Source organism: Nyctereutes procyonoides, unplaced genomic scaffold, assembly GCF_905146905.1.
Source record: "Nyctereutes procyonoides isolate TBG_1078 unplaced genomic scaffold, NYPRO_anot_genome, whole genome shotgun sequence".
NCBI lineage: Eukaryota > Metazoa > Chordata > Mammalia > Carnivora > Canidae > Nyctereutes > Nyctereutes procyonoides.
This window is the reverse complement of record NW_026575135.1, coordinates 28,695,712-28,721,546: the sequence shown is the minus strand read 5'-3', so window position 1 is coordinate 28,721,546 and position 25,835 is coordinate 28,695,712. Positions and strand designations below refer to the sequence as shown.

The following is a 25,835-nucleotide window of genomic DNA, read 5'->3' as shown; positions in this document are numbered from 1 at the left end:
TTCTGAGATTGCGAGATACATCAAGACAAGCAAGAAGCTGGTCATGAACTTACCCACACATGTCGGAAATATGTCCTCATTGTTGATCTGGACCTCAATCCAATCCATAAGAAGGTTCATGTATTGGGGAGCTGGCAGGGCAGTTGGCTTCTTGTACTTGAGGTCATCCTGCCACCGATACTCATATTTGGGGCCCCCAGACATCACAGGACAGGTCTGCTCCGTGCAGAACTCACAGATGGTGCCATAGATGAGGTTGATCCGATTGAAGAAGTCCACCACATGTACTGCCACCCAATCGTTCTGGTCCTCCCCACTGGGCAGCTGCACAGCTGCCTTCAGGTCCACGCCTGAGTTGAGGGATGCCTGAGCCCGTTTGTGGAGCTCAAACCTTTGTGTGCCAGGTTCAAATTTCCTCTTGGGCCGGAAGGTCTTGTCCTTGTTGAACACCTGCTTCAAAGCTATGGACATGGTCTTCTCCTTCTCTTCCTTTTTTTTGCAAGAAGCAAAAAGGCACCTAGAACTTTTCAGTGAGAGGTCACAACTCAGCAAGGTTTTCCACTGCCAGCCCTCTGGCCCCAGTCTTGCGGTCTGCAGTCTTTAATCTCTTTTAAGCGGCTCTGTCCATCTTCCTCTTGAAGAGTTTCCAAGAGAACCTCATGATTCTTCCTAAAGGCTGAAGACAGAAGGGTCTTATTAGTACTCAGTTTGTAGTTAAGGAATGACACGTGCTTAGATCTGATTTCCATGTCGCTTCAGGCAGTACCTTACTTCCATCCAGGTGTAAGGATGTTGAGGATACGCCAAACCCCCCAGCGTCTGTAATGGTGATTCATACCACACAAATAACTTTTTCCTTCATGGCCTTGGGCAAATTTTTCGCAACCCTTTCCTGTGTGGTCATAGACTAATGGACTCTCTAAAATGTTAAAGTGAAAACGTGAGTCAAGACCCCATCCCCATCCCACATATGCTCCTTTTTAGAGCATCAGCCCCACCCACCACTGCCTTTATTGAGTAAAAGAGGAATCACTACCCCATGCTCCTCAATATAACTGATTGGAGCAGGGGTGGCTATCACACCAAGGTGGCTAATAAGAATATCTCTCCTGGGAATTTGGGATCAGGGCCCAACCTTTGTCAGGCATTGTTCCTGAGAAACAGTGAAAACCAGGCCTGGTTGAGTCCTATTTGGACCACATGCAGCGCAATTAAGAAAGCTGCTTTGCAGAGAGGGGAAGGGGGAAAGAAGCACAAGAAAGGCAGGAGAAAAAGGATGCAGTGGAGAGGAGGAGGGGGGAGGGGGAGAGAAGGAAAATGTCACTGAGATGCAGAGAAACAGAGACAAGAGCACAAGTTGCTGTAGGGAGAAGTCAAGAGAAAAAGAGAAACAGTGAGGAGAGTGGTTTCTTGAACTCCTAATAATCTTCTAGGAATTGGTTCATTATTTTTGAAGCCTCAATGTGATTACAGCCCTTGAGATCCATATGTTTTCCCTGAATTAGTCAAATAAATCCCTTGTTTAACTTCAGCTCACTTCAGTGGGTTTCGTTTCTTTCCAAGAATCCTTAACTATGATGGCATTGATCAACCCTCTAATATTTCATCCTTTACATTTCTGATGTCATCCCCTAGAGTTCTGAGACAGAGGTGTACAACAAAACTTCCTGTGATAATGCAAATATTCTATATCTTTGTTGTCCAGTATGGTACCAACTAGCCATATAGGCTAGTGAGCACCTGAAATGTGGCTAGTGTATTGAAGAACTGAATTTTTCATTTTACAGAATTTTAACTAATTGGAATTCAAATAGCCACATGCAGCTAATGGCTACCATTTTGGAAAGAGTAGCTTTGGTCTTCAGTGCTCTATTATCTCATTTGATCCCTACAAAATCCTGGTGTGTTTCATAGTAGATTTGTAGTAGTTATCATTATCCCTGAGTCTCTAAAAGATAAATTTACTTGCCTAGCAACATCCCATGGCTAGTATGGACATAGTTAGGACTGAAATCCAGTTTCTTGACTCCTAGTAAATGGTGATACCATCTATTCTAAAAAGCAATACTCTTCTATTCTAAAGAGTGATATCCTTCAACCTGTCTTTCCTGCTGATTTCTGAAGCCTCTTTACCCAGACCTGCCCCCTCCCTTGTCACACACACACTCTCAAATAAAAAAATAAAATCTTAAAAACAACAATAACAAGAACAATAGACCCTCTGTATCACAAATGCTTAATTGCTGACAGTAAAGCAGCAACCACCCAAGAGCCACCCTTTCATGTCTCCAGCAAATAAGACTTGCTGTTCTGTTATTCTGATAATGTGGGTGCCATGAGTTACCATGGTTCTCAGAACAATCTTCTTTCATCACCTTATATGACCCTCAGTATCATTTGTTTGGCCATTTCCCCAGGGACTGGAGTATCTGCTTGCATGGACATCAGTGTGAAATCTTCCTCTACCCACTAGCAGGCTCCTGTGCACACCACCAAAAGACTCTCTAGCACTTCTGATGACAGTGTGTAAATGACACAGAATAATCATAGCAAATCTTTGTCACAAAGTCCTACAGTGACTAGTGCTGACAAACATTTCAGTAAATATTAAAACCTTATATGAATTTTAGAGATTTTTATTCCAGAGATAGTTAGATAATGAACTTTAAGGTATCAGTCTCTTGAACTGGCTGGGCATTTATTCAAAACTTTAACCAACTTTAAAATCACTCTTTCTTTTTGCCTCAACATAAAAGGTTTACCGGAGGGAGGGAAATCATCTTTGGGGATTTATTTCTCAATCATGTCCCTTAATGTGCCACTAATGGCCACTATTTATTAAACTCTACTATGTACCAGATCCTTTACATATATTAACATTTTAGTTCTCACTACAGTCTTGCATGGTGGATGTTTTTATGACCATTTAACACAGAAAGAAACTGAGGCCCAAACAGATTCAATGATTTGGCAGAAATCACAAAATTAGTAGATGGTAAGGCTAAATTTTGAACCCAGAACATTCTGGCACTGAAACATATGTGATTTTTTTTTTTTCTCACTAAAGCTACTTTAAAATCTCATGAACATTTTTATGTTTTCAAAGCTCCTTCACGTATAGATTTCAAAGCTCCTCACAACAGGACTATAAAAGAAGCTAGAACAGGTGGTATTTTTATCTCCACTTTAGAGATAAGGAAACAAACTCTGATCTTCTCTAGTGCTCTTTTCAAAAGCATTAACCATTCTGACATCCTCAAACATGAGGATGTCTCTTCTGCTCAAAGTTTTTCATCTAGAATGAAGTTCTCTGGAGATGGGATAGATTGGAGGGTGGGCCACCATGTTTAAAGACATTTGCAATCCAGGATGGGTAATAACAATTTCATCATATTACCAAGTGGCTGAACAAAGAGGCATCTGTGTCTTTATTTGAGTGTCAATGCTGTATTGAGGCAGATATCTAGAAGAGTTTTGAAATGAAATGGGAACAGGAAATCCACCTGTCCTTACTTACCAACCCAGAGGCCCGTCAGGACCTCTGTCCATAATTTACACAGTGGGCTTATTAAATGGTTAGAGCAGTACTTCTCAGATGTTATGGTGGGATCTTGGTGATGCCAAATGTACTGTCCATGGATGACATATCAGGGCACTAAGAGATCTTGTTAGAAATGCAGGTGTTCAGGCCTCACCTCAGACCTAATAGATCTATGTCTGCATTTTAGCAAAATCTCAGAAGTATACCCTTTGAGGAGCACTCCATTGGAAGACTGCCTGACTGGCTGGGTAAACGGATGACAAAATAAACCTCCATTTGTTGTTCTGCCGACAGTGTGCTTCATAAACATAGTCCAATTGTGTGTGAGTGTGTGTTTTTAAGAAGAATGAGGGGGAAACTCACTGTTCTGAATACAAATGCCTTGACAGATACTGACAACCACCTGGTCTGTTGATCTGGATTGATTTGGAGAGCACAGTGCCCAGAATCCAGGAGGTTAGCAGTGAATAATTTTCCATAAATGCCAGACAGAATGTAGATGCTGCTAATGCTGCTGCAGCCTCATACAGAAAAGATTCTCTGGCTAAAGAAAATGTAGCACTAGCAACAACACAGTGGTTATTCTCTGTCCTTGTCCAGTCTCCAGAAAGGAAAAACAAGTCATAAGTTTTGCCCCCTGGGTGGAAGCTATAATCAAATTTTATGTTATGAATAGCATTCACTACAATGCTGGTTCTCAATAAATATCTGAAGACAAGTGCTCATTCAATCAATGGACATTTACTAAAGACCTTTTATGTGCCAGACTCAAGGCTAGGCACCACAGACATAGAGCTAATGAAAACTTGGTGTCTGCCTTTGGAAAGTCCACAATTTGCTGTCTAGTTTGAGGTTAGTTTATTGGCTTTTGTTTTTTAAGTTACAAAGTTAAATGCACCAACGTGGGCAGTGATGTGATTTCTTCACGGGATTACTCCAGTTAGGAATGAAAAGGACAATAAAGAGTGAAGTCTTACGGAAAGAGAAAAATGGAAACCCAAATAAACAGCATAAAATTGACAGGAGCTCCATGTGTTCTCCATATTTTCTGCTTAATAGATCAATTATAGCAATAAAACATGTGCACTATAAAAATATGCAAAGAGAATTCGGCTGGGCTGCAAGGGAATGTTGACAAGGTAACTAAGCAACCCTGGCAGGGAAAGTTCTTATTTTTCTTTTCCTATTGATGTCTTCTGCCTTATTAGTTGAAAATTCAAAGTGTCCTTGCCAAGATGAGGAAGAAAGCAATTCTCCCATTCACTCTTAGATCCATTTTCTCTAACTCTGACCTCCTCTAAAGAGATGTTGGTAGCAGAGGAGGGTGGGCAGGCAGAAAAGAGAGAAACCAGCTGATATGAGTTGGGGAGAAAGAAGTTCAATATCTCATCAATGGGATGGAGGACTCCTTCTGGCAGGACCAGCCAGCAGGGCAATTTACTGCAGGAAGCTAAGGGAAATGCCCCAGAAATGTCCCCCGTGTGGAACATTCCATGGCATTTTCATTGCCAGGGTCCCAGGAACTAGGATGGTGCCTGGCACAGAGCCAACTTCACTGAATGTTTGCTGAATGAATGAAGAGATGACAGTAAATGAAGGACCCTTTGCATCAAAGTGAAACCACAAAAGTGAAAACAAATAGAACCTTCTATACTTGTTATTTGGGGACTCCACCTCACTCTGTAAGCTCATTGCCAACTCACTGAGATCCAATATTACCAGCTGCTGTGCTACTATGAAGCATCTCTCCTGAAAGATGAAGATATCTGTCCGACTTTTCTCTCAAATGGGCTGCTCCTTTCCCATGTGTTACCTAAAATTCCAGCTCCTCAGAATTGACAAATGACTAGTCTGATCACTCATCTTTCCACCATTTTCTCTTTATGGCTAGAATAGTATATGGAACTCTCCGACACCCCAGAAACTGAATAAAAGTAGATTAGGCTTTTATCTTAGAGGAATGTGTGTGTGTATGTGTGTGAATAAAATGAATATTACCTGACCTTCCCAGGCTCCAGTAAAGGACATGCCTAAAAATGCGATTCCATCAGCCTTTTTGTACTATTTTATTCCTGCCTACTCATTAAGATGTATCTTTGCTCACAAGACAACCCCAAATTAGAGAGATTCCTGTCTGAGAAGCAGCTCTATTTTTTTTCCCAACTAATCTACCTCCCCAACCTTAAGCTGCCATATCATTGCATTTTAGATTAGTTGGGAAAAACCCGGCTGCCTCATTTTAATCTTCAAAGACTGGCATGATTTCTGAGCTTCTGAATGCCCATGTTATTTCTGAGCCAGATGAAGTCAGTATAAGCAGGTGCAGCCCCCCAGAAGCCTGTTGCATGGCTCTAATGACCTGTCATTTTCTGGTTCTTGAACATCCATTCAAGTTGACACTCTCACTGGTCCACTCACTTATTTATTCAGCCACCAGTGCAGACATTCTAGCATTAAAAATGAAAGTTAAGTATTCCAAAGATGAAAACATTGCATGTACCCCTGTATACTGCAGAGACAGCAACAGCAGTGATCAATCAATGCACTGGTCCTTACAGCAGAGATCCATACTGAGTCACCATTCCACAGACGTAGGAGCTTCACCATTCCAAAGAGAAACAGCAAAAAGAGTAGAAGGATAGGAGAGGGTGGGATTTATTTGGTGTGGTTTAATTCACCACATACTCACATTCTGCTGAAGAAAATGCAGCCTTTAAAAAAAATGTTTTTTTAAAGAAAATAATATTATCTTAAATATAGGCCTTCTGGAGGCCAGCAGAGAGTGACGTGGATTCTCAGTAATGAGGCAGATGGCAAATCTTTGATCCAACCATGGGCAGGGTAAACCCAACGTTGCCACAGTTTTAAAAATAAATAGTGAAGGTAAAATTATAAAAGAAATGCTCAGCTGACCCACTGAATATTTATGAAAGATATCCTAATTATTTTATTAATTTTTTAAGGGGGAAAATGAACTTCTCCAAGTTCATTTGCTCTATTATTTCCAAATCTCTGGACTACCTAGAAAATACTTTTATGGTTAAAAAAAAAAAAAAGACATAGGATTTGAGAACCCAATACATAAGGCATCTAAAAACGGGGGGATGGAGGATAAGGAGGGAAGGACAGAGCTAATACCTGAAATTTAAAAATTGAAGCAGATTTTTTTATTTTTAAAAATTAATAATTTAATTTTAATATATACTACACTATTTTCAGATTTTTTTAAATTTATTTATTTATGATAGTCACACAGAGAGAGAGAGAGAGAGGCAGAGACACAGGCCGAGGGAGAAGCAGGCTCCATGCACCGGGAGCCCGATATGGGATTCGATCCCGGGCCTCCAGGATCGCGCCCTGAGCCAAAGGCAGGCGCCAAACCGCTGCGCCACCCAGGGATCCCCTATTTTCAGATTTTTAAATTCATTTTGTGTCAGTTTCAGAAAGTTGTGTCTTTTAAGTAACTTTTCTATTTCATCTGTCAAATTTAGTGATATAAAGTTTCATAATATGCCCTTATTCTTTTAATGTTTGTAAGATTTGCAATGATAACCCTACTTTCAAATATTGCTAACTTGTATTTTGCTTCTGCTGTGACCTGAATGCGTGCCCCAAAAATTCATATGTAAAGCTCTAATCCCCAGAGTGATGGTATTAAGAGATGGAGCCTGGAGGTAATTAGGTTCAGAGAAGATCATGGTGGTGGAGCCCAATGGTGGAATCAGTACCTTTACATGAAGAAGAAGAAACACCAGAGCTTACTCTCTCTGCTGTGTGAGGACATAGTGAAAAGGCAGCTATCTGCAAGCCAGAAAGAAGGCTCTACCAGAACCTAACCAAGGACTTCCAGCCTCTAGAACTGTGAAAAATAAATTTCTATTGTTTAACCCAAAAAAGAAAAAATTAAGGCAAGTAAAAAATGTATTTTTACTTTTTAAAGCACAGGTGTATACCAGCTGGTGTGATGTCACTCAGAATCTCTATTGGATACTGGGATAAAGGTCATTGTCCATTACCATTTCCTTCTTTCTCTTTGAGACAGAGTATGACAATTCTTTCTTGGGAAAGTTCTGCTTTAAAGGAAAAATGTTCAAATTCAAGGAAGTTGGTTCCTGTAACTGTCAACAGACTTATTTACTCTTAGCCACCTTAAATGAATTTGAGTCTCAGGATCTGGAAAATTTTTATCCCTGGCACTATGGGAACTTATGTATCACATCTGGAACCACTGCAAGAGATCTGTGAAGGGGGTAGAGAGAACAAAATGGGCTAGAAGACTGGAAATTGGAAAATACAGTTTTAATTTTCAAAAGAGTACTATTTTAAGCTTGGGGAGTTGGGTAAAATTGACAACTGCAGGAAGATTTAGAGCAATATAACCCAGTAGCTAAGAGCATAGTATCTACAGGGTTGCTGTGATAATTCAAGAGGGTATATGTAAAATGTCTGGAACACAGTAGGCACCGAGTAAGCTGGTCTGCTATCATCATTATTATCCTTTGAGTTATATTATGATTCAAGTTTTTAAACAGAGAGATTCTTGAGAGACCAAACAGCTGCTGAAATCTTAGAATGCTTAAAATTCTATTCAACCTGATTATATAACAGTAACAATAACTAACATTTACTTACTTTTCAATCTATTTTAATTTCTGTAACAACCTCATGAGTTAGGTATTATTATTATCCTCCACATTTTGCACTTAGAGAAACTTGAGACATTGCAAGATTAAAACTTGGTCCCAGGTCAAAGAATTTGTAAGTAGCCAAGTTGACTCCAAAGCTCTAACTTTAATTAAGACTCCCTCTGTAGACAGATGGGTAGTTCACAACAACAAACAAACAAAATAAAAACAGGAACTTCTAGGGCATATCTAAGGAGCTTAGGGAAAGAGAGGGGAGAAACAAAGACTTAGCCCTATGTACCTGGTCATGCGCAACTCCCAAAGACACATACTTGTTGAATCTTTGTGGTCTAGAGTCAGAAGACCCGGATCCAGGAGCTGACAATGATTCTAACTGACTATGTCTTTGGACAAAACTCCTTTGATGAGCCTCAGTTTTGTCTTAAAAGATAATGGTGCTTATCTTTCAGGATTACTGCAAAAATTAAAGAGATATTGCCTATGAAAGCATTCCATCAATGGAAAACCACTGTGCAGATATTGACACGGGGACTGGTGACAAAGGGAACTACAACTTTCGACAGAATATGAAGAAATTACATGAGTAATGGAAAATGATTCCATTCAATGCAAATATGTGTTTATGAGTAAGAAACAGGGTGAGGGGGATCCCTGGGTGGCGCAGCGGTTTAGCGCCTGCCTTTGGCCCAGGGCCGATCCTGGAGACCCAGGATCGAATCCCACGTCGGGCTTCTGGTGTATGGAGCCTGCTTCTCCCTCTGCCTGTGTCTCTGCCTCTCTCTCTCACTGTGTGCCTATCATAAATAAAAAAAAAAAAAAAAAAAAAAAACAGGGTGAGGGAAAGGGGACAATGGGAGCCCCTTTCCTAAGAGGAAACAAAGAAATCAAATGCTTCCTTCTTGCTTTAATTTGGATAGACTTCTAATTCTTAGGCAAAAAGAAATAGTAATCTAAGTGATTTGATGATAACTCAATCAATATTCCTCAACATTTATAACCCACTTAGCTTAATATTGTAAGAGAGTTCCAGTTATTTTTGCATATAGTAAAATCTAGTGTAATATTACTTCATGAATGTGGATATATCAGGGCAAATTGTATGCCCTCCCACGAATCCCTCAAACACTTTTTAGAATGGAGTATAAAAGGTTCTCATTTTAAACATCAAAATGCTTTACATTTAATATAATACCTTAGGTTATAACTCAGCTGTGACCTCTGCTAGAGTGATCCTGCTGGAGGATTCAAACTGCACCCCAGAAACTCTCAAAAGAGAAGAGACAACCATTTGCCTGGGAGCTTTTCAATTTGCCTAGGTGAAAACAAATGGATGAAGAGGATAAGAGAGAGATAAAACTGAGGCAAAGAGTTAATGACACCATCCTCTCTACACTCCTGAACATTCCACAGCAACTGAAAAAGAGCTGTGAAATAAAATGGAATCAAACAAGTAATTGTAAAGGATATGGCCACCTGGAGGATTGTGCTAGACCCTAATGCTACAGTCAGAAGGATATGGTCTTAAGTCCAAAATCTGCACCTTAACTAGTTACCCTCCTCAGTTAAACACTATCTCTTTGTGCTTCAATTTCTCTATGGCCAAATGAGGGCACTAATACCAATATCATAGTGTATTTGAGGTTAACTGAGATAATATAGTAAAGCTGGGCAAATGTCAAGTCCGATACTTATTAATCCAGATTTCTTGTATTAGGTTTCAGGTGGCTTCATGAGCAATAGGAAGCCCAACCATAACCTGGTCTGTTCTTTCACTTCTTGTAAGACCTGAGCACCTGATCCTAAAATGTATAAAATCTTGGAAAATTTTGGAGGAGATTCTGTTTCCCCACTTCTGAACTTTTTAAAAGATTTATTTATTTATTTAATTGAGAGAAAGAGAGAAGTGGCAGGGAGAAACAGAGGGAGAGAGAGTCTTAAGCAGACTCTGCACTGAGCATGGAACCTGACACGGGGCTCAAGCTCACAACCCTGAGATCACAACCTGAGCTGAAACCAAGAGCTGGCTGCTTAACTGACAGCCACTCAGGCGCTCCCTCCACCCCACTTCTGACTTTTATGAGGGAGAATTTTTCCCAAGTACACAACTGGCCTTTCTCTTCTTACTAATGTTGTCCTAGGGGAAATGGAGGGAGTAATTAGCTTAACTGGTAAATTTGAGAAAAATCAACTGGGCCTGCTCAGCTGGCTCAGCTTTATCTCTTGGGAGCTGCCTGCCTTCAAAGAGTGTTATTTGCTGTTTCCCCAGCTTTCTAAATGGAGGAAGCCTGTGGGTAAGTCTGGGGCTTAGACTGAGCAGGCTCATGTGGTTAACAGACCTGGAGCTTTGTCTTTATTGCTTCCATAAGCAATAAAGCTGATATTTGTTTTTGTTGTTTCAAGTAAATTCTTCCCAAGCCATATAGAGAGGAGTGGTAATTTTGTTTATTGGGGGCCCTCTTAGAAACCCCAACATTGGGTTGTACAGACTGGTTTGCAAAGGTAGCTTTTTTTCAGTAGAGATTCCTTGTGACATCAATTCAAGGAAAGCCTCATACAGTTTATAACTTAAAATTTTATCTGCAGAAAGTCTGTACCTACATACAAGGCATGCATAGTCTTAAGATTTTTCTCAAATAAGAGAGACGACCTCATCATAAGGAGCATCTGTCCCAGTTATTGCCCAGCTGTAGGCATAAAGAGTGAGAAGGTTCCGGACAGAGTTCCTCCATCATCTATGAGCTGTTTCCAAACCTTGCCCAACAGTCAGCACTAGGCTTCACAGTCCCATGCTGTATGTGGCTACTGTTCAGGAACATATCACTGGTGTTCTCCATGGGGAATCTAGAAACTTCTATCCAGATAAAACCTCTTCTTTGCCAAATGCATTTTCTCAAACTTCTCTTTGGGTTAGCTTCAACCTCTTATAAAGGGGAAAGAAGCAGAGAAAGAAGGGAGGAAGAAGGAGGACCGGTCAACCATCCCCATCCTATTATGTCTGTATCTTGTACATAACTCTCTCTCTCTCTCTTTCTTCTTCTTCTTCTTCTTCTTCTTCTTCTTCTTCTTCTTCTTCTTCTTCTTCTTCTTCTTCTTTTCTCTCTCTCTCTCTCTCTCTCTCTCTCTCTCTCTCTCTCACACACACACACACACACAGTGACCTCACAATATGCTCTATTTCTAAGCTCAGTTGTCTGGGCCCTCTGCAAGGGCCGGCTCACACCCTAGACTTTACTGTAGCACTAGGACCTAATACAGGACCCAGCACAAATAGGAACTCATTTGTTTTGCGGTTGAACTATGTATCTAAATTATTGCTAATCAGATACCACACAGATAAACAGTCCTTCTCCAGTTGAGAGGGACATGCCCCTAGAATCATGATAAGACATGATCAAAAAAGAAACCTTTTCAGAAAACAGATATTTCACACAAAGGTCAACGGCAGCCACTAGACATGTGGTTCCATAGGCCAATCTAAACAGCTCACGCGTTTTCATTTTCCAGCATTTGCTAAAACATCAGCTCCTTTGGAAGCCTGTCCAGCCTTAAAAGAATGTTAAAAAACACACAGTAGATATTTATAAAGATCTTTGCATGGTGTTACAAAAATCTCTGTGTTCTTTGTTTTAAAAAATAAGTTTAAAATATATACCTCAAAGGAAAAATAATGCAGAAGAAGTCAATTGGCTTGGGGAATTTTTTTTCTAATATAAGAAGAAAATGTGGGGGATCCCTGGGTGGCTCAGTGTTTTGGCACCTGCCTTTGGCCTAGGGTGTGATCCCGGAGTCCCGGGACCAAGTCCCACATCAGGTTCCCTGCATGGAGCCTGCTTCTCCCTCTGCCTGTGTCTCTGCCTCTCTCTCTGTGTCTCTCATGAATAAATAAATAAAATCTTTAAAAAAAAAAAAAAGAAAAGAAAAGAAGAAAATGCATCCTATAACCTTCTTTAGTGCAAATTTTGCTTCTGTGACTTTGGTGCCCATCCCCTAGCTTTTGCCTCTGCTGCATCCACCCTTGTCTTCTTTGTATCCCTTCACATTGGGACGTGGCCGCAGGCATCATGGGCTCTACCCTGTGTTCTTTAATCATCCTGCCCAGTACCAGGAAATTCTTTTCCCTTGAGCACGATCCTTGTGTATATGTCAGGAGTCCTGTGAGCAAAATCATTGCTGATGGGATTTTATAGCAGGAAGAATCCTCGAAAATCACTTAATTCAATTCAACCTCTTAATGTATTAAATACAAAACCAGAAACAGACACGCCTAACGCCCAGAATGAGGTGAGGCCCATAGTTAGGACAGGCTGGGGCTGAAAGCAAAGTCTCAATCCCAGTGCCAATGTTCTTCCCACAGAGCCAGCCATAAGTCTCTTCAATGGTCAAGCAAACCTGACACCTAAGTACCCTTCAAAGGGGCCCGCAACTTAACTCTTTTGATACTTCAACACAAACCATATATTTTTTTAATCCCCCTAGTGTTTTTTAAGGCTTTTATTTATTTTTTTAAGCAACACAGTCCATTTTTCCCCATTATAGAAAAATAGGTAAAAATTCTCTCTTCTTAAAAAATTCTCCCTGTTAAAATAGGGAGAAGGACCCTCACTCTTAGTGTATCCTCTTCTGACAGTCACAGAAACCTTTCTGAGGACCTTCAGGTTTTGGCTCTATCAATTAGACAACACACCAGATCCCTAATGCCCACTGCACCTGTCAGTGACTAGATCTCTGCCCTGGCCTTTCCTTGGCTAGCCTTCCTGCCATCATCCTTCAGCCTTCAAGGCCTGAACAGTTGCCTCATCTCCAGCCAGCCTCTCCTGACCATACTGTTAGGAAGTGACCTTATTTCCCATGCTACAATGCACTGCATTTTTAACCCTTCCTTTGTACCAAAACAGTTTGAATCATTCATTATTCTCATACTACCTCCCCCTTTCCAGCTCACCTATAGTCAGGACCCACCCACTCATCTGGCAGCCCCTACAGTTCTATCAAACCAGACTTCAAACACAAGCTGCCTCTTCAGTGAAGATTCAATCCACCTCTTCATCTTCCCTTCCTTCCTTAATCTGCTTGGTTTCTACTCATTCTTCTCAAGCTCATTTGAACCTCTGCTTCTCAACAAATATTTGTGGATTTCACTTGCTCTGCTTGAGTTCAACAGTCTTGCCCCAGCACCAGCTCCCATTTGTTCTTTTTCCTTTCATTCCCTGTGTCACTGCCATGAGCTTTGGGAACTCTGGTAGAAGTTGAGAGTAGCTGCTGAAGAAAAATAATTTGACCCCTATTCACCCAGAACCACCTATCCACTGACTATCAAGTTCCCCTGGGGGACCTCCTAGGGACTCTCAGAAATGATAGAAGACCGAAGTCACCTTTGGGTGACACCTTTGGGTGTTTACTTAAAATCCAGACCCTAAGGTCTTACCCTTCACCTTCACATGTACTGACTCTGATACAGTCCAACATTTAAGAACTCGCTAAGGCAGAGAGTTTGACACATCAGGCCTAGTCTATCCAGGAATCCCTGGGCCAGTATTCATTTACTGAGGACAATGGAGGCAGGACAGAAATGTGGCCATTTGGAATGTTGAATGTCCAGCAGTAAGGATGACAGAAAAGGCCTTTTTTTTTTTTTAGTTTCAGAATTTAATTCAGGTATGCTTGTTACAATTTTAAGAGAAATTACACAAATGATACAGATAGAATGTGTAACTTCCAAACAAATATAGGTGAAAGAAATTAAAAAAAAACTTAATAAGTAGATAAAGATAGAAAAGAGAGGGGGAGGTTAGAGAAACAAAAGAACAAACATCAGTTCATAGAATCTAAGATGATATAACTTGTAAAATACACCTACGTTTTATATGCTACTGAGATTTAAAAAGTTAATTACAACAAATTAGAAGTATCCTAGTTTCAAAGATGTTAAAATATGGGGAAAATGTGTGTATATAATTATACTAGATGAAATCTGGTATTACAAAACTAACGCAAGATGAAGATACTAAAATCATTTAAGAGATCAGATTGTCTAAATTATATTTTTAAAAATTAACTGTAGGCAAATTTATGAGACATACTGCAAGCATAAGGAATACAAAGGTCCCACGTGAAGGAGGGCTGACCTGAATCACACTGAGGATTGGGAGTATGGCCCTTCCCTTGACTGGCCCATTGGCTACGCCACTGATGGAGAGCCTGGTTCAGTTAACCAGTCCCTGCATCCGTATCTGTTGGCCCTCGTGCTCACTTCGGCAGCACATATACTAAAATCTGTTGGCCCCTGTATTATACAGGCTAGTGTTTAAGCAAATGAGTCTGAGATCAGATGACCTGGGCTGGTCTCCCACATCTATCATTTTCAGAGCTGTGGACTCCTGAACTTCTGCAACATCACTAAACTTCAGTTTCCTCTTCTATAAAAGGGAGATAAAATTATCTATCACATAGTATTCCTATGAGAGTTAAGTGACATTATCCAAATATAGCATTTGAGAAAGCACCAGGCACAAGGTACGTTTGTAATAAGCACTGGCTTTTAATTCTTATCATTAACAATGCTTTCTTGAACTCACTAATTTATGTGTGTCCCATCCCTTCTGGACAGGGAACTCTGTAGGCTTTCTGCTTTCCCTCTTTTAGAAAAACATTCTTAGTAGATTACACCTGGCAGGACTATGACAGTGATGGAGTAAGACAGTGGGTGAAGAAAGGTCTGGCACCAGGGAGGTACTTGCTAATCGTCCATGATTATTGAAAGGCTGATCACCTTGCAGGCCCCGGTAGCCAGGAACAGCAGGATTTTTCCGTCCTCATAACTAATGCTCTGCACCTCCCTCCAGCTACTAGGCAGAGGAGGAGTCTGATTAGGCTTCTCCAGGGACCACATGGAGAAGATGGCCAGAAAGCTTATGTTGATTAGACATTTATGCCTATTATTTTATGATGGGAATTTGAACTCTCTCACAGCAGTGCCAGAAAAACTCATCCTGAGTCAAAGGGTGCTTTTTTAATACCAAATATCTTAATTCTGATTTTCTTATGTAACCACAATGGGCAGACTTGCCAAAAATGTTAAAAATAGAAGACAACCAAAAATCAAAGAGAAAAATCTTCTCATAGCTCCTAAATCAACCATTGCATAGAAACAGTTACCGCACAACAGTGGGATGGGGTCATTTTTTTCTTTCACTTAGGGGAGTGGTTTTTGTTTCTCCTGTTTTATTCTTTGGGTTGTTTTATTTATTTTCCCCACACTATTCTTTAATGACAAGTGAGGGTAACCCACTCTTCTTAAAAACAATAAAAGCTACAGGGGAAAAAAAAAAAGCCTATAAAGCTTCCAAAGGCGTGGGTGACTTTTGCCCAGAGAAGTGTACTCTCAAGTCAAGCAGTGGAAAACAACTGTGGCCGCAGGCACTGGGCTGAGCCAAACCCCTGTGGTGAGGACTCACTTTATTTCTGGTCCAAGCACAGAGTCCAGGAAGCCACATCCACTGACTTCGTTTTCATTTAAGATTCTACATTCATCAATATATCTTGCTGAGAAAGCTTCCATTAGAGATTTCCTCTTTGCTCTAAGAAAGAGGAGGAAAAACAGACACACAGGGACCTCTCCTAGAAAAACAGCACCCACTGGGCAAGAGATCAAAACAGGTGCGTGCTACTATCTATCTCCTACTCTATTTCCCTTAGACTGCATTTTATTCTTTAAAAGAAAAGAAAAAGGGGATCCCTGGGTGGCTCAGCAGTTTAGCCCCTGCTTTCAGCCCAGGGCATGATCCTGGAGACCCAGGATCGAGTCCCACCTCAGGCTCCCTACATGGAGCCTGGTTCTGCCTCTGCCTGTGTCTCTGCCTCTCTCTCTTTCTCTGTGTCTTTCATAAATAAATAAATAAATAAATAAATAAACAAACAAACAAACAAATAAATAAATAATCTTTAAAGAAAAAAAGACAACTCCCTGAGTTTAGATAGTGTTTGATTTTATATAAGTGACAGATGACTCAAATTCCTTTTGGAAGAAGGTGGTGTAAGAATCTATAAAAACTCTAATAAGCATAATCACAAACATTTCTGCCACCAACTTTAGTCAATCAAAAAAAAATTCAAAGGCTTAATATAGTTGAAGACTGAAAAATACAGAGTTCCACAAAGACAAGGCTGTCATATAAAAAGATGAAAAAAATCTAACACTTTAGCACATCTCAAATGGAGATCTTTATATAACTGATCAAGATACAACCATTTGCAAATATTTATATTTTAAATCGCAGATGTTTATTCCCCCACTCCAGAGATCGTGAGTGATTACAGAGTGAGCTGATCCTCATTTGGTCTCCCCTAATTTGCCCTAACCCAGCGTGGCTTCTTGAAAAAGACAAAATCCAACAGACTAAGCCAGTGGAGCCAAGGAGCCCTGATTTTAGCTTTGAAAGGCCACTGTCCTTGGATTCTCTTTTCTGCAGGGAATGCAGTCCACACCACTGGGAATGCAGTCCACACCACTGGGCTCGCTGTCCTGCATAAAATACACGTTTTTCTCATCTAGTGGAGTGATCTTGTGAAACGTGAGCACAACCTGCACAGGCTTCAGGTGGAGAGAGGAGGGGGAAGGCGGGGTGGTGTTTCGAGGCGATAAACCTTGCTCACTCAGCACCAGGCTTGCAAGGAGAGCCCAGACAGGAAGGAGGCAGGGCCTTGACCTTCAAGATTTCCAGTAAGCAAAGCTTTCCACGCTGGCATCACAAGCGGAGATGGAGTTGCAGCCTTGAGTGAGGTCCCTAAACTGATCCACATCAGAGAAGAGCCCAGAAGTGGAAAGTGGGGGCAGATTACAGGGGGATTCCAGACCCTTCTCCACCCAAAGGAACTGGGAAAAGAGATGATGGACCCCATCATGAGGATTCCTCAACATCACCAGAGTCCCTCTTCTTATTCCAGCTCCACCCCTAACCCAATCTTGTTCACAAGAGGAAGGCATCTTGGCATTCTTTGGGAAGATGCCAACAGCTTGAGTTTCCAACTGGGCATCTGACCTGATTGCAGTCATAGACACTTGGAACAAAAATTGTTTCATTTTTATAATAAGTTTGGCTTTAGGATGTATTTAATTTTATAAAGCCACCTCAGGTTGTGGGTGAGGGGAAGACTAAGTAATTCTGATGATAATCTGCATTTCCTCTGACCATATCCTACTATACATAAAAGGGTCCTTGCAAGTAAAGGTGCTTTTCTGACTAATGAAGAAATAAATGTACACCTCATTATTCCCTGGCCTGCCGGAAACTCCTGAGGATTGGAGATTTAGAAGAAATGATTCAAGTGGAGTTTCCCTAGATCTCATCAACCCAACCTACCTCTCTCTGCTTTTCTTGTTTCATCTCTCTCACCAAGCTGGCTGAAAAAACCTCACCTAAGACAGGAAACAAGTGAAGGCAATGACATTTTTCTTTTAATGGCACAACCCAGGTCAGCATACCCTAAACTAGTTGCCTTAATGATGGAGGTGGCATGTGCCTGCTGGTTAGACACATATCCTATCCTTTCTGTTACAGACACATAGTTATTTCCTGTTCTGGGAAATTTTGGAGGGGCAAGAAAAGGAAGACAGGAAGGGAAGAGATGTTTATGAAAAAGCTGGCAAAGGCTCTTTGAGGATCTACAATCTCTCTTTCGTAGGCCTATCAAAATGAACCTAGAAATCTAAAGCAAAACCTTTGAAAACAAATCTCATGTTCTACTTGAAATTTTAAAATATACACAATGTTTCCCTCAGCAAATCACTTATAATAATCTATCAAAAGACAAATATAGTGTACTATTGTGGCAAGCAGGTTTTTAAGAGGGCCCCTAATGATCTCTGCCTCCTGGTATCTTGTCCCTTAAATAATCCGTTCCATCTGAGTGAGGGCTAGACCTAGTGACTTATTTCTAGAGAATAATATTTAGCAAGAGAGATGGGGAGCATTTCTGAATTTAAGTTATAAAAGACTGACTTCTGCCTTGCTTGCATATTCTTTCACTCTTGCTCACATGCTTGCTTTGATGAAGCCAGTTGCCATGTTGTGAGCTATTCTTTGGGAAAGTCCACAAGGCAAGAAATTGAAGGTGTCTTTTAGTCAGGTCAGTGAAGAATGAAGGCCCTAAGGCCAATAGTCAGTCCATCAGGAACTGAACCCTGCCAAAAACCACTAAATAAGTTCAGAAGGAGATCCTTCCACATTCCACCCTTCAGATAATGGCAGCTCCAGACTACACCTAGGTTACAGCCTTGTAAGAGATCCTGAACTAGAGAACCCATCTAAGCTGTGCCCTGTAAGATATCTTGAAATAGAGAACTCATCTAAGCTGTGCCCAGAGAAACTGAGAAGTACATGCTGTTGTTTTCAAGCCACCAAATTTTGGGGTATTTTGTTATGCATCAAGAGTAAATAATGTGGCTTTTAAGCATCAGTATTTGTAATTGCACTCAAAAGGGGAAAATAACCCAAAAGTCCATTCAGAGGGAGCTAGTTCAATCAAGAATGGCATATCCATACAAGAAACATTAGGCAGCTTCAAAATATAATGAGGTTGAAATTTCTATACTGAAATGAAAAGATTAGTCCACAAAAATTAAGAAGCAAGTTGCAGAACAATGTGAGATTTCTAAAACATGTCAGATATCCCAATTTTCATTCCTGTGAACTTCAGGCAAGCTCCTTACCCACTGTTCCCATCTCAGAAAATAGCAACTGTAGTTATCTAGTTGCTATAGACAAACAAACAAAAGCAAAAGACAAAATATACACAAAGAGTAAGAAAAAGAAGAGAGATTGTTCTGACTCTCCTCTTTCCCTCTAACTGCTCATCCAATCCATCAGTAAATTATAGGGTTTGCCTTCAAATTGCCACCACATCCCACGCTTCTCAGCACCCCCCCAGTTACTCCTCCCATCCACGCTACCATTCTCTCTCTCTCTCTCTCTCTCTCTCTCGGACAGCAGCATCAGACCTGATTTGGTGCCTTGCTTCCACTTCTGCTCTTCAACAGTTTCCAGACAATAGCCAGAATGGCACTTAACAAATGCAAATGATATCAGGCCACATCCTTCTCTAAACTCTGTAAAGATTTCCCATTACAGTCAGAATAAAACCAAATTTGCTATGTTGGTGTCCAAAGACATAATCTACAGATCTGGTCTCTGGATACTTTTCCTTCCTCTACAATTCTTCCTCTCACTTACCTGCTCTATCCATGTTAGTCTCCTTGATGTTTCTATAACAAGTTCACTCTCATTTCAAGGCAGTATTAGGTTGCTAGGGCTATCAGAACAAAGTATCACAGACTGAATGGCTTAAATAACATCAATTTATTGTCTCATGGTTTTGGAGGCTAGAAGGGTAATGTCAAAGTGTTAGCAGAGGTGTGCTCCTTTTGAAGGAGCTATGCAAAGATATGCTCCATGCCTCTCTTCTTGCTCCTGGTGGTTTGCTGGCAAACTTCAGTGTTCTTTGGCCTGTAGACCTATCACCCCCGTCTCTGACTTTATCTTCAATGTTGTTCTTGCTGTGACAGTCTCTAAAATTACCTTTTTAAGAGGATACCAGTCTTAATGTATTAGGGGCCCATCCTACTCCAGCATGACCTCATTGATTTTAACAGAAATGACCCCATTTCCAAATTAGGTCATATTCTGAGGTACTAGGGCTTTAGAATTTCTATATATAAATTTGGGAGAGACACAATTCAACTTACAAGACCCTTTGCCATTACCAATCCCTCTTTCTGGAAAGCTCTCTATCCAGTGCAGTTGCCATGAGGATGTGCCTTGCATAAGCAGCATACTGGCCAGGAGTCACAGCTGCTGTGTTCTGAAATCCATCTCTGCATTTGTGCCAAAGTCATGCTTCCCACAAGCTACTCCTAGTCAGTGACTGAGCACAGCAAAGATGACAAAGCTAGCCTGTTCCTGGGAGATGAAAAATTCACCTAACAGGTACCTTTGGCTCAAGGACTCTCCAAAAGCCTTACCAAACACTCTAGAGTGCTTCCACTCACCTCCTTCCTCCTCTCTCTTCTTTACCTGGGGTTGACTTGCATCACAATCTGAAGACTCTCCCAGGCTCCCACCAGCTCCCTCCCCATTTTCTCTTGCATGTGGAGTAGAGTTCTCCAAAGGGCCCTGCACTTTGTTGAATGCTCTGTTGTAGTGAACTTGAAATTCTAAATATGTTATTTAAGAAGAGGACCCACATTTCATTTTGTACTGAACACTAGTTTGGCTCACAGGGATGCCTTAATAAGTCTTTTGCACAGTTAACCCATGACTTGGTTTTACTTCTTGGGAGACCCAGGCTGGTATCTGGGGTATCAGATATCAGCATGACTCTTCACCACTTCATGTAAGCCTCTGGTTAAATGTCACCTCCTCAGAGAGACTTCTTTATCCTAAATAAAGCACACTTGACCCAACCCAGTCTCTCTCTCTCATTATCCTGCTTTAGTTTTGTTCATAACTCCAACTGATCTTACTATACCTTTTACTTGTTTTGTCTTTCCCTTGAGAACATAGACTATAAAGAGACAAAGACTTTTTGTTAATTATTGTGCCTCAGTTCCTATAACAAGGCCAGGTACATGTTAGGTATCCAGAGGGATGCCTGGGTGGCTCAGGAGCTGAGCGTCTGCCTTCAGCCCGGGGTCCTGGGATTGAGTCCCACATCGGGCTCCCTGTGAGGAGCCTGCTTCTCCCTCTGTCTATGTCTCTGCCTCTCTCTCTGTGTTTCTCATGAATAAATAAATAAAATCTTAAAAAATAGACAAAATATAAAAGGCCAGAAATGAGGATAGAATTCAAAGCCAAAGCAGTAAGCATGACAGCAAGTGCTGCAATCACCTAGAGATGAAGTGACTCTGGATATAGTTGCCTAGAAGCCTACAGCTGGGATTTTAATGCCCAGGTAAGGACACGTGATATGGTCCTGGGCCTTTGCAAGGTAGGAGGAAATGCCTGAAAATAGGGCTAGAAAAAACTACCACTGCTCTGTAGTAACTCAGGGAAAAGGCAAGTAAGTCTTGTATTCTGACTGTATTCAGAACTGTATTCTGCCCCAGTCTCCTGGTGAAAAAAAAAATGTGTCCAATGAAAAAACAAGACACCAAGTCTGTGGCATGCACAAGTGTGTGGTGACCTAAATATACATTGTTTATATTGTGCAAGAATCCAGAGCTACTAAATCACCATAAAAATGTTCCTAGGACCAGAGAAATCTCTGTAGAAGTAAACTCAAATTGCTCTGTAGAAATATTTTCATAACTCAGGACTCACAGGACTCTCAGATTAAACAATTCCTGTTAACAAATGAGACAAAGAACCAAACCAGTCAGAGTGAGAGGCCATGGGTGAAATAAGCAGAGGAATTAGCAAGCACTCCAAGAGCTTATGGTAATAGAATAATCTGATGGGTATATCAACCAATTGTGTTTAAAGTATTTTTTAAATAAAAGAAGGAATAAAAACTATGAGAAAAAAACCAACCTCTGAAAAAAGAAAGACCAGATTTTGGAAAAAAAAGTGAATAGAATTCTAAAAATTAAAAATGCAGTGTTAAGTTCCCTATTAGAAATAGCTGAAAAGAGAATTAGTATCATGGAAGATGGACATGAAGAAATTAATCATGATGTAGCAGAGATAGAAAAATATGAAAGAGAGGTTGTAAGATATGGAAAGTAGATTGAGAAAATAAAATATACATTTAATTGGAGTTCCCAGAGAAAGGAGTAGGAGATTATGACAGAAGCAATATCAAAATGATAATGGCTGAAAATTTAACAGAATTAAAATAATGCCTATGCTCTTCATCTGAACATCACAAGTCCCAAGCAGGTTTCAAAAGAAACACACAGACACACACACACACACATACACACCTGGACTCACTGTGGTAAAATGCAGAATCCTGGAGCCAAATAGAAAGTTGTGAAAACTACCAGACAGAAAAAGATAAGTCAGAAGATAATGGAATAATACATTCAAAGCAGCAAAAGAAAATAACTGTCAAACTATAATCTATCCCTAACTAAATTACTGCTCAAATGTGGGGCTGAAATAAAGACATATGCATACAAAAAAAAAAAAAGAAGAGAATATCCAATGCACAGATGCTCCCTGAAAAAAATATTTAACAATAACAATATACTTCAATATGAAGTAAGATAAACTGAGAAAAAAAGATAAATAATAACGAGCAAAGAAGCTAATAAACATGGTAGTAAATTTATACACACTTCTGTTTAAATTTTTTTTTAAGATTAAGGAGTAGAGGGGATCCCTAGGAGGCTCAGTGGTTTAGCGCCTGCCTTCGGCCCAGGGTGCGATGCTGGAGTCCTGGGATCAAATCCCACTTCAGGCTCCCTGCATGGAGCCTGCTCCTCCCTCTGCCTATATCTCTTCCTCTCTCTATCTCTCTCTCTGTGTGCGTGTCTCTCATGAATTAATAAATAAAATCTTTAAAAAGATTAAGGAGTAGAGAAATTATAAACAATTTGGAACTAAAATGTTAGGTACAATAATATGGAAGGACAATTACATTAAAGTATTCTAAGGTGTTTGTGTTGTTTGGTATGAGGATAGTTATTCTGAATAATTTTTTAAAAATTTAAAGCCAAGCATGCATATTATAATTTATGGGAGATGAGGATGGGGATGAGGGGGGAAAAAAGGAATGTATAACTTCCAAAGTAGTAAAGGAGGGAGAAAGAGAAAAAAAGAATACTCAAATTAGATCTTTAAAACTAGATAAAACTAGAAAGAATTTACCACTAGCAGATCCTCATTAAAGGAAGTTGAAAGAATGCAGTCCAGGGAAAAAACAATTGATCACAGATGTAATACAAGAAGAAATTGGGAAGAATGGAAGAAGTTATAAGATAGAATATGCCATGATATAAGAATTAAAAGAACAGAAAATGGTAAATATATAGGTAAATCAATACAAACATTGACCCTATTAAAAAAAAATAAAGGAAACAATGCTTGGTGGGCTTAAAAAATAGACTTTTTTTTTTTTTTAGCATAGGAGTTGGTGGGACATAAATGGGAAGGGTTTTGTTCAGGGGAAGGTAAAGATACTGAGCACTTTTGAATTTAGCAGTAAAAGGTACATGCTAGGTTAAACACTAAAGGAATAAAAAGAGAATATAACTTTCAGAGCAGTATAGAAAAAAAAAAGTGGAGTGAGACAACAAACCCAATAAACCCCAAAAGAAGATAATAAAGGAGAGAAGAAACATAGAAACTATGTGACAAATAGAAAGCACAAAAGGCTTTAGCAGATATGAATTAAAATGTATCAGTAATGGTAACAAATGTAAATCCACCCAAAGCTTCAGCTAAAAGATGGTAACAAGCTCAAATGCCTCCTGGGCAGGTTAGGTGACATAAATGAGCAAGCAATAGTTATAAGACAGCAACAGCTGAAATGAAATTGTAACTGATGTTTTCTTGGGATCAGGAAGACAAGACAGTGTAGAGGGGCCTGTGGTAAACTGGTGAGCATATCTGTCTAAAAAGGGCAGCTCTCACAGATTGTCGCCATGTGTGAACACAAATCCAGCATCATTTACGTCAACCTTCCAACAAAGCTGGAAATTCAGTTTTGTGGCAAATCTGATTATTAAGCAAAGGCTACTAATTTTTTTAAAAGCAAACACTGGAAAGCAAAAGGAAAAGAAAATGCTACCCATCCAGTGGATGGAAGGGAAAAGGGTAAAATGAAATAGGCACAGAGTGTGGTGAATAAAATGCAAAACGAGAAACATAAAACAAAGGAAAGAAAGAATAACCTTGCAAACCCTTGAACATGAATGGAAGTGATGGCTTATACTCAAACACCACCATGATCCACCCCTGTAATTTTCACCCTGTTCAACCTTATCATTTGGCTGAAGAGACGTAACATTAAAGGATGAGAAAAACACTGAATAATCCAAACATAAAGTACAGGGAGCCCAGTGGTCACTCAAGTCTCAAAAAAACGTCTGGATGTTTCTTCCATTGGTTCTGCTTACACCAAGTCTCGTTTGGGGCTTCCTGGATACCAGAGCTTATCTAGTTACTAATAAAAATGGTGATGTCAAAAAAATGCCTGAAAGGAGGGAGAGGAGGAAGCCGAGAAAGGAAAAGAACGAACAATATCCACGTTCTGCTACTCTGAGTCTGTTATTTGAGCCAGTTCCTGGAATGCCAGTCTTTCCCATGGCCTGTGAGGGGTGAGGTCCCACGTGTTTAGCATGGCTTCCAAGACTTTCCAGACCAGGTCCATCTGAACCCCTGCCTTCACACCTTTGCCTCAGCTGGTGCCTCGGCTGGTACCCCTGCCAGGATGCCTTCACCTCCCCCTTCCACACTTCAGACCAAATCCACTCCCAAGTGAAGCATTCATTCTTTAAAGGTTGCTTGAGGTTCCAGACAAAACCCCTCTATGAGGAATGTACCACATGGCTATTTTTAAACTCATTTGGGCTCTGCAAAAATATGTGTAATGAGACAAAGAAAATTGTGTTGGTGATAATTCCAGAAGGCATGAGAGGTAAATGGGCTGGCCTGATGAGGCTACTCCAAGCCATTATGCAGGCCTGATGGGGCCTGGACTCTTTTCTTTTTTTCCCCTAGAAGGTCTTGCCCTGTGAACAGGCCTCCTGCCAAAGCTGTCTTACCATTGCAAAGCAAAGTTCCAGTGATTATGGTATAACTCTTTATGGGGTGTACCTAAAGATTTGAAGGCTTAAAAGAGATTATTGTCTCTAGAATGCAAAGAGAAAAACACACACACAAAAATCAACATATATATATATATATATATATATATATATATATATATATATATATTTCTTTAACTCTGGTATTTAAGATATTTTATTCTACGTGAAAACAATTAGTACGTTAAATTTTCTCAATTTTTAAGAACATGTGACTAAACAACTCCTGAGAAATCAGAACCAATCAAAATTGAATGAGTAACTTATAGTCAATTTCAAAAGCAAAATATAAAAATGCTTTTCATTTCTTGCAGCAAAAATTACATTTAATGTCGGGTGTGGGTGCATGTTGATATCTTTGGTATGTGTGTGGGCAGAAGAAAGTCATACAGACCAAGACCTGTGTACAGCTGGAGGGCACAGGCATTGCTGGTTGGACAGGAAGTGGTACAGGGGGGGCAGAGCAGAGGGCTGGTGATGGCTGAGGTGGTCCCTCCTCTGCTCCCCACCTCTCAAGAAATCATTGGCAAAACTACAGACCTAAGAAAATGTTGATTTCAACTGTATTTCTTGTAGATATGGCAAGAGGATAATGCTTAGAGTCCAGGTTGGATTCTGAGTGGAAGTATGGAGACTGCAGAGTCAGAAGCAGGGGCAGAGAAGGAAAAGGTGGGCCAGAGCAGGAATGAGGGGAGCGAAGAAGCAAAAGAGTGTACAGCAGGGGTGAGGAGCCACATTCAACTTGTAGTGCCAGGAACTGGGGTTTAGACTAAGTTCTACCTAAGTTTTTAAGGGGCAAGGATGCTCCAAGTGAAAGATGTTACCTGCATTTCATAACATGCTTTTGTACAAATACACTGTTCTATCAAGATTGCTTGGGGCCAAGGATGGATGAAAATAAGAG

At 40.4% G+C, this 25,835-nt stretch overlaps 1 protein-coding gene across 3 annotated transcripts in view; it reads right to left on the bottom strand.

The window, feature by feature from the left end:
• MOB3B (MOB kinase activator 3B) overlaps nucleotides 1-25,835 on the bottom strand; it is a 189,800-nt gene that overhangs the window by 118,121 nt on the left and 45,844 nt on the right. For 2 of the 3 annotated variants that reach the window (XM_055302076.1, XM_055302079.1), the window contains exon 2: nucleotides 54-676. In XM_055302076.1, coding sequence (XP_055158051.1) covers nucleotides 54-471 — 418 coding nt within the window. In that variant the 5' untranslated portion in view covers nucleotides 472-676. Of the gene's footprint in view, nucleotides 1-53; nucleotides 677-766; nucleotides 920-25,835 lie in introns of all 3 variants that reach the window. The other variant, XM_055302078.1, reaches the window with a different exon arrangement.